We start from the raw sequence: 9,921 nt of genomic DNA on the forward strand, positions 1-9,921 counted from the left end.
TTAAATTATATACCACTCGTAATTCTAAAATAAGACGAAATGGCAATAATTCCATACGCAAAAATAATCGCGCCAATCGGCTAAAAACCCATGAATTTATCTTGATCTTTTGCTCTGACTACGCGGACGAAGCCGCGGGCGGAAAGCTAGTTGATCATAATCTCTGCGGATTGTGTCATATTTCCTTTGCATACTAGATTGTTACGACTCAAGTTATTTAGAGTTTATAAATTCAAATTTAACGCTCCTTCTCTCTCTCTCTTTCTCTTACTATGTCTATCTCTCTTTCTCTAAATCTCTCCCATACTATGCCTAAACCTATTTTCTCTCCCTCTTACTATCTATATCTCATTATCACCCTTATTCTCCTTCTATTTCTCTCTTCATCATCATCATCATCATCATCAGCCCATATATGTTCCCACTGCTGGGACACGGGCCTCCTATGAGGGTTCAGGCCATAATCCACCACGCTGGCCAAGTGCGGGTTGGCAGATGTCACATGCCGTCGAACTTTTAATTCTTGGACATGCCGGTTTCCTCACGATGTTTTCCTTCACCGTTTAAGCAGTGGTGATGTTATCTACATATGCAGATAAATTGAAAAATCAATTTATTTCCTGCGCGCTCGCCCGGTCTCGAACCCCGACTTATCGATTTTGAAGTCCGAGGTCCTCACCACTGAGCCACCACTGCTATTTTATTTATTTCTCTCTTACTCCCTTACTTTCTCTCTCTCCCTCTCTCCCACTCACCTCAGCGCCGGCACACACTTGCCGTCCGCACTGTACGCAAGGTGACGTTTAACAGCGTCATCGGTCTTGAAGTTGACGCCGCACGCGTCGCACGCTCTCGTGTGATCTTCGTTAGTCTGAAATAATAAAGATGTATGATAATGTTATTGTTAGAATAATAATAGGGGTTAGCGTAATGACAAAGTGTTTTAATAGTATAGAGGTTATAAATTACAAAATGTGTTTGTGTTTGTGTGTGTGTGTGTGTGTGTGTGTGTGCGAGCGCGCGCGCGCGTGTGTGTGTGTGTGTCTGTGTAGGGGTACGGGTGTGTTTTAACGGGTAACAAGTGTGTGTAATAACAGGGGTTAGCGTAATGACAATGTGTGTGTAATAACATAGGGGTTGTCTTATTGATAAAGTGCGTGTAATATCATAGGGGTTATCTAATTAAGTGTGCGCAACGTACGGGTTGTTTTAATGACAAATTGTGTATAATAGCATTTTATGGTACTTTCTTATCAAACCGTTGCTTGGTAAAAAATAAGAAAGCGCGTGTAATAACACAGTCGTTATTTCAATAACAAAGTGTGTGTAACAGCATGGGGGTCAGCCAATCGAGTGTGTGTAACATAGGGGTTGTCTCAACGACAGATGGGGGTTTGAGGGGGTCGGACACACCTCGCCGTCGACGTTCAGATGCGCCCGTTTCTTGTGCATCCTCAGTCCGTATTCGCCGAGAAACGATTCGCCGCAAATGTCGCACGAGTTGTTCGTCGGATGCTGCAGCCTTATATGCGTGAGTTGGCTTGTTGATTTGCTGCAATAAATAAAAATAAACATTTTCTTTATTAATTAATTAACAATAATTTTTACATAATATAGATACATGTTGCATATTGCATACATATTGCATTGAACCCCACACTAGGATCCCCTATGTTGTGAGGCTCAATCTCTTTCATCGTGTTACATAAAAAAAGGAAATTTATTTAATCTTTACATGCCATGTCGTGAGTGTAAGCGCGCGCGTGTGTGTGTGTGTGTGCGTACGCGCGCGCGAGTGTGTGTGTGTGTGTGTGTGTGTGTGTGTGTGTGTGTGTTAGTATGAGTGATTATATTCAAACATTTTACCGACTATTAAAGTCGGTAAAATGTTTGAATTTGATTTTGATTTCAATGTGTGGTCAGATAGTAGCGCTATACATAACAACCAGCTGTTCGCCGCGTGGTACATATATAGCCTATGTCACTCAGTGACGTTGCAGCTTTCTAATTTTTTAAATCGGTCCAGTAGTTTTGGAGTTTATCCATTACAAACAAACAAACGAACAATATATATATAGTTTATTTAGCACCAATTTCATTACGATAAATATAAAAAAAGGAAAACATGACATAGAGCAAAAAAGGCGGCCATGTCGCTACTAAACGATTTCTACCAGGCAACCTATGTGTACGATTTTTAAACTTACAAAAAAAAGAGGGTAGAAATTAATTGACGTAGCAGTAATAAACAATTTATTCAACCAGGCAACCTATGGGTACGATTTTTAAACAAAAAAAGAGGGTAAATATTAATTGACGTAGCAGCAATAAACAATTTATTCATAATACATTCAGAACAAAATTTTTTAATTAACAATAATATAATTAAATCCACTCACGAGAACGAAGCGCCGCATATCTTGCAATCGAATGTGTAACCATTGTGCCACTTGTTGTGCTCTTTAGCCCGATTGCTGAAACGATAATTTATATGTAACGAATCCTACTATCCTACTACTATCCTACTAATATCCTACTAATATTATAAATGCGAAAGTTTGTAAGGATGTGTGTGTGTTTGTTGCTCTTTCACGCAAAGAGTACTGAACGGATTGCAATGAGATTTGGTACGTTGACAGCTGGACAACTGGGTCCGTATCCCGTAGGAAGATCGGGATAAAAACTTGCCTATATGTTATTCCAGTTGTCCAGCTGTCTACGTATCAAATCTCATTGCAATCGGTTCAGCAGATTTCGCGTGAAAGAGCAACAAACGCACACACATCCTTACAAACTTTCGCATTTATAATATTAGTAGGACATTAGTAGGATAGTAGGAAGTAGGATAGGATTAGTAGGATAGGATTTCAACGCTACAAAACGCTATAAATTAAAAAAAAAAGAAAGCAAAAAGTTCTCTTCAAATGGCAACTCACGTGGATCTAGACACGTGGTCGCACAGCTTGCATATATACTTCCTCTGGTGGGACGTGATCACGTGAGCCCTGAGCGCCTTCTCCTCGGCCCAAACGGACAGGCAGACGTCGCAGACGTAATCGCCTCTACTCTGGAAATGAGTTTCATGATTTTTCATCATCATCATGAAATCATCATAAAATCATCGTTATCATCATCTCATCATCAAATCATCATCACCATCATCAAATCATCATCATCATCATCGTCATCATCATCACCATCATCAAATCATCATCATAATCAAATCATCAAATAATCATAATAATCAAATCATCAAATCATGATTACCATCATCGTCATCAAATGATCATCAAATCATCATCGTCAATCATCAATATCATCAAATCATCATCACCATCATTAAATCATCATCATCATCATTATCATCATCACCATCAAATCATCATCATCATCACCAGTCCATATATGTTCCCACTGCTGGGACACAGGCCTCCTATAAGGGTTCAGGCCATCATCCAGCACGCTGGCCAAGTGCGGGTTGGCAGATGTCACATGTCATCGAACTTTTGTTTCTCGGACATGACGTGCCTAGAAGCGACCGTCTGAATTGGTCGTAATCAAAATATAAATTGACTTCTTATGAAGTAGGTACAAGTGTTTATACGTAAATAAAAAATAATTCAGTTTTGAGTTTAATTTGTTCTTCATGTAATGACATTCACACAAATATTGTAAATATGAAAGTTTGTATGTTTGTCCGTCAATTACGCTGAAACTACTGAACGGATTTTGGTGAAATTCAGTATACAGACCCCTGTCTGTATACTTATCTTGATTACTTATCTTGATTAAATAATACCCTTATTATTTAATCAAGATTAAATGCTCCCTTGGGATAAAACCCGGCTCCGCCTGGATATCAAGATTGCTGTCTAGTGTAAAAACAATTATAATTAAAAAAGGCTCAAAACCGAGTCGAAAGGAGTTGATCACATACAAACATACGGGTGAAGCTAATCTCTATATAAAAGAAAGCGGTGTCAGTTACACTATTTATAACTCAAGAATGGATTAACCGTTTTGGCTCAAAATTTGTACAGAGGTAGCTTAGAACCAGGAGACGTACATAGGATAGCACAGATATATTTTTATCCCGGAAATCCCGCGAGAGTGGTAACATGCGAGAAAAAGCCAATATCCCTTTCCATACCCGTCCCATTCCTTTCCTTTATTCCTCTAATCAATCCTTTCCTAATCCCTTTCCAATTTGAAGTCGCCTCCCAATTGTCCATGGGCGGTGGCAGCGCTTACCACCAGGCGACCCACCAGATTAAAAAAAAAAAAAGTCCGGGTCTAAAGCTAGCATAAAAAAACAATTTTTTTTTTTTTTATTAAAATTTTTTAGCCCTCCCCACGTACCGGATCGTGCCGCAACATATGATTCTTGAACGTCTTGTGCGTGATGAAACCTTTGTAACACTTATCGCACTTGAAGTAAGAGTTGAGATAGTTGAAAGAGTTCTTCCTCGCCTCGATCTCCTGCAGCTGCTGCTCCTTCGTCAGGACGATCACCTCCACGTTGTGGTCGTCGAACTCGCGGCGCGCACTATCGATGTCATTATCGCTATACGATATATCTATGTCCGTGTCCTCGAATTTGATTTCGACGTACTCTTTTGCCTTCTTGTGCCGCCTCTTCCTCGGCTCCTCTAGCTCTTCCTTGATCTCCACTTCCTCTTTTATCTCTGGCTCCGTATATTCCAAGTCTATGGGTGTGTTGCTCGTTGCTATTGACAACGGTTTGAGGTTGAAAGCTTTGCAGAGATTACGTATGTCTGTATTCGTTAGCTGAAATTAGCAAATATATGTAATTAGTATAGATACAAACACTAGAATAAGATTTTACTAACACTAGATTGGATAGCCTGAAATAAATGATGATAAATTATGATACTGCTGTGGAATTCGGTTATATCGCTTTCATCCCCTATTTCAATCGCTTCTACCCTTTTTTCACGATAAAGTTATCCCAAGGTCAGTTCTATCATAATACCAAATTTCATCAAAATCGGTTCAGTGGTTTAGGCGTGAAAGTGTAACAGACGGATAGACAGACAGAGTTACTTTCGCATTTATAATATTAGTGGGGATAATAATAAAATACATATAAAACAATGAACAATTATTCCTTTCTTTAAATATTTCTCAATAAATAATAAATTAGGTTTCAGAATAATAAAAAACTTCAACAAAATGGCTCATGGAGTAAGGGAGTAAGGAATGAAGTAGTCGAGCACGCTTCGGCACGAATTGTGCCAACTCGCACTGTAAGTACCACACCCCCACATAAGTCCGGCGTGAAATAGCATTCTGCTGTGTTTCGTTCGTTGAGCAAGGGAGCTGGAGGGCCATATACTTTTCCTTACTCTTCCCAGTCCTTTCCTTTATTCCTCTCGACAATCCTTCCTTAATCCCTTCCCAATTTAAAATCGGCAGTCCATTTGTAGAGGCGTAAGGTCTGCAATGGACCTTATGTCTCTCTAAATGTTCATGGCCGGTAGCTGCGCTTACTATCAGGCGTCCCACCAGCTCCATTGCTGACAGTGACATAAAAAAATGAATATAAAGGCTAATGTTTCTTGCAAAAATTCCCACAGAAACATTGGGATGTAAATGATAAACTCATTTACAAGACTGTATCGTTTGCAAGGTACCCCAGGGAAGTATGGTCGTCTAGCAAAACTCCTTTTTCGCAATCCTTCTTTTAACCTCAATTCCACCAATATTATACCTTCATAATATACATCAATTAGCTTAGCACCCATATTTCATCCATATAATGAAGAAAAAGAAAGACAGAACCCGAGTTTTCCTCTTGTACTTACAGTTCTTGTGGACAATTTGAGATAAAGACCAACTATCCTATGTCATTTCTCATGTCTCAAACTTTGTACTAAACATCCCAATTGGTTCAGTCTTTGTTGAGTTATAAATAGTGCCACTAACAGGACTTTCTATCACATAATATTATAAATATAAATTTTGTTTGTTTGTATGTTTGTCTGTCAATCACGCTGAATCTACAGAACGGATTTTGATGAAATTACATACACAGATAGGCTATAAGCTAATTCGGGTGATCTCGATTCCCTTGACATAAAAAAGAAATGGTGATATCCCCCCGGAGCCGGGATGTGTAAGTGAAGTCCCGTGTCCCCTAGTGGGGTATGGGGCAGATGATGTACATCCGTTTCACTGATCGATTTTCTTTAGGGACAAGTAGGTGATCAGCCTTCTGTGTCCTGCCAGACCGAGACATTTTTTTTTGTGCGTCCCCACCGGGAATCGAACCCAGGACCCCTCGGTTCTACGATCACGCGTTAACCACTGTACCAAGGAGCCGGGATGAGCGTCTAGTTATTCATATAAATAAACAACCATTTAACACTTACCCCACCCTGTTCTCCGTACATATATCTCAGGGTGTCCTGTGTGTTACAGCATTTGTTCTTAAAGACTATGCATTTAATGAGCTGTGCTCTGCAGTACGTACACAGGTATTGTGGTAGGCCATCATTTACTGAAACCTGTAACACAGAAATTGTCTATATTTGAGAAATCTTAAGAGAAACTGATCGTATGATTTGACAAAAATGTTTTGATCAATGCTATAAAACTAAACAGTAAATTTAGTCTTTATTTATGAAGCCTACATAAGAATCTATACTAATATTATAAAGCTGAAGGGTTTGTTTGGTCGAATGCCCTAATCTCAGGAGCTACTGGTCCGATTTGAAACATTACTTCAGTGTCAGATAGCTCATTTTATATTAAATTAAATTAAAAGTGACTGACTTATCTCAATCCAAACTGCTGGACCGATCATGCTGAAATTTGCATGATCTGAAATGATCAAAATGCACATGGCCACTACATGGATGTAGATAACCGGTAAAAAATCTTCAGATTTTATGAACGAAAGTTTCATTGAGGTTCGCAATATGCATTAATAGAAGATGCAGTAAGTTATATAAATTAGAACTCTCTATAACATTATTTGAGAGTCAAAATTTATTACAACATGAATACGAATATTTTCTTAGATATCAAATATAAAACATGTTAAAAAGTCATGTTAAAAATATAAAACATGTTAAATTTCAAAATGTATAATACTCGCGTAAAATCAAACACAAGAAAATACAGTTTAGTTAACTTCGAAATTGTACCGCATTTAGGAAGTATGAGTAAAAAATAACTTTACGTTATTTATTTCAACTTATAGTTCTGTTAGATAAATAAAATAGTTTTATTTAAATTTTCGATAAATACATAATATGGTTAGGCTCACCTGTGTTCCAGTTAGAAATTCATAAGCGGTCACCAATTCATATTTACTCAATTTAAATAATTGCACATCATCAACTAAACACACACGACACGCCACTAATTCAGTCATTTTTGTTAATTTTATAGAAATATATTTATTTTGTTATTGTTTTCATGAAAAACAACAACGATACAGAGCACACAACAGGTAGAGACTGGAAACAAAATGGTGTCATTCAAAAGTGACGAGGTCGTTTAATTAAATTATCGATTAATATTTCTATTTGGACATTTTCTAAGTCGACCGATACGTAAAAAAATGTATGTACAAATAGTTGAGTGCTTATTTATTGATAAAAAAATAGGACTATAAATTAAATTAAAACTTTTATGAAACTGAAATAAATGTCTGTTGTTTAGCTATACTATTTTTATGTACAGTACCAACATTAAGAAACTTAACGCGGCGTTCAATCTAATTAAAAAGATTGGACGATGTATTACTTAATTTATATATGATACTAGCGATCTGTCCCGGCTTCTCCCGTGCTGCGTTTTTTTCTCTCTATTAGAATTTAGATGCTTCGTGGGTCTTAACAAAAACAAAGAAAATTAACTGAATTATTCTATCTGTTCATGTGTACTTGGTAATTCTATATATAAACATTGTGAAGCATAGATTGAAATATTTCTATATGTAAATTGTTGTATGTTCCTAAAATACTTTTTTTATATAATTAATAGTATAACACTGATTTAAAAATAAAAAATTGTTTAGAAATATCCGATATAAACAAATTGTTTACATACATTTTGGACTTTTGTTGGTATAATAATTTTTGACACCCGAAGCATGAAGGATGACGGATGACGGTAGAAATAAAAAGTTGCCATTGCAGGTCATCATCATTATCGTTCATATATGTTCCCACTGCTAGAAACCTGGGACATAGACCTATATGGGTTCAGGCCATAATCCATCCCGGTGGACAAGTGGGGTTTGGCAGATGTCGCATATCGTTGAACTTTGAATTTTCGAACATGTCGGTTTTCTCACGATGATTTATGATGGTTTACTGCACCGTTTCGAGCAGTGGTGATGTTATACATATGCATACTTAAATTCGCACCAATTGCTACGCAAACGGATAAATGTTGGAAAACATTTGCAAAAATGCATAAGTACTTTTTTACATTCGAGCGAATGTGAGTGAATAAGTAGTATAATAATGGAGTAAACATTCATTAAAACTTAATCATATCTCCACATCTCATTAAGTATCTATCAAAAAGCTTTGAAAGAATATTATTTCACCCGACGGCAACACTATTTGTAGCACATATTCTTACTCTGTACAGTATACACTGTACAACTACCAGTAAATAAGTGTATAATCTATGCTTTACGACATTATCTGTGAATCAAGTTGAAGAAGCCAAAATTTTGCGAAGTCTTTTGAAAAACGCGAAACTGTAGTGAATAAATATACATAATATGATCGTAAAACAGTTAAAACCTTGACAAAAGCATCTTCTATTCAAAAATGGACGTAAACATAACAAATCAAACAAACAATACAGTTGATAATAATGAAGTGAAACCTGAAATGGATGTAAATAATCGCATTTGCCGATGCTGCCTATCCACGGAACGCCGTATGGCTAAAATAGATAACTTTCGGTATTTGTTCATGGATTTGGCTGATATAATTGTGAGTATTATTCATCTTTCGCCTTTAATTAAAATTCTTGATAATCGACGCCAATGGTGGTGATTATTCAATCGTAAATCATGGCCCGGTGATGAATTTTGTATGTTTTTTATTTCTATTTTAGCGTAAAAATGTCTGTTTTCATTGACTTTAATGATATTTATATCATATCTCGCTTAATCACTACATATTAACTAAGTTTGGGGGGCAATGTTGCTCGCGTCCGTAGGACTTACCATCTTGTCCATCCAAGACCCACCCTACACGTGTCCCCCGGGTGGTGCCAAATGAGCAACAACGCCGAGTTTCGGGCGGCGGAAATTAACCTGAATTAGCGAGCCTAACCAGCTTGTATCTGTTGATGGTAGGAAATGACCTCAACAACCCGGTCTTTATGGTCATGTTTCATGAGACTGGGGGCCTGGGCTTAATCACCTGGACTGCGAGAAAGAAAATCTCTTTAAAATAATTACCCTAATCCTAAGGTGAGGACTGTGCCGAAAGGATGAATGGCTGGAGGGACTCCAGTTCTTAGCACCAACCTCGATGTGACAGGCTAACATCGTTGAAATGCGCCTTCTTACAGGAATGGGCGTCACCCTGTAAGCGACCGTATAAGCCGACCCAACTCGTGGGAACAAATATGAACGAATCTAACCAAAAAACTTCAACCAAAACTAATCCAAAAACACTCACTCAACAAGTTTTTCATCCAGGACTTTTTAACAGACCACGCTCAGCTTCTCTTAGCGATATGACCAAACCTGAAGCCAACCAAATGATACCAAAGGCAACAGATACAATAGAAATTACGGATGATTTGTCCAACCAGACATCACCACCACCTTGGCAACGGGTACCAAATACTTACAAACGGAAAAGAACTAGTGAATCACCACCAAACCCTACTTCTTTGGCAGTATCTAACAGATTTACATCC

General features: G+C 37.7%; 2 protein-coding genes across 3 annotated transcripts in view; one reads left to right on the plus strand and one right to left on the minus strand.

Annotated features, from left to right (window-relative positions):
• LOC119839225 (zinc finger protein 62-like) overlaps positions 1-7,676 on the minus strand; it is a 12,568-nt gene extending 4,892 nt beyond the window's left edge. The window contains exons 1-7 of the mRNA XM_038365444.1: positions 7,292-7,676; positions 6,393-6,527; positions 4,360-4,788; positions 2,937-3,067; positions 2,400-2,474; positions 1,414-1,552; positions 756-871 (exon numbers count right to left, since the gene is read on the minus strand). Of these exons, the coding sequence (XP_038221372.1) occupies positions 756-871; positions 1,414-1,552; positions 2,400-2,474; positions 2,937-3,067; positions 4,360-4,788; positions 6,393-6,527; positions 7,292-7,399 (1,133 nt within the window). The 5' untranslated portion in view covers positions 7,400-7,676. The remainder of the gene's footprint in view (positions 1-755; positions 872-1,413; positions 1,553-2,399; positions 2,475-2,936; positions 3,068-4,359; positions 4,789-6,392; positions 6,528-7,291) is intronic.
• Positions 7,677-8,682: 1,006 nt separating this feature from the next.
• The window catches only part of LOC119839255 (zinc finger protein 544-like), a 16,837-nt gene continuing 15,598 nt past the window's right edge, over positions 8,683-9,921 (plus strand). The window contains exon 1 of one of the 2 annotated variants that reach the window (XM_038365481.1): positions 8,683-8,981. In XM_038365481.1, coding sequence (XP_038221409.1) covers positions 8,814-8,981 — 168 coding nt within the window. In that variant the 5' untranslated portion in view covers positions 8,683-8,813. The remainder of the gene's footprint in view (positions 8,982-9,921) is intronic. The other variant, XM_038365482.1, reaches the window with a different exon arrangement.

This window comes from Zerene cesonia, unplaced genomic scaffold, assembly GCF_012273895.1.
Source record: "Zerene cesonia ecotype Mississippi unplaced genomic scaffold, Zerene_cesonia_1.1 Zces_u010, whole genome shotgun sequence".
Lineage (NCBI taxonomy): Eukaryota > Metazoa > Arthropoda > Insecta > Lepidoptera > Pieridae > Zerene > Zerene cesonia.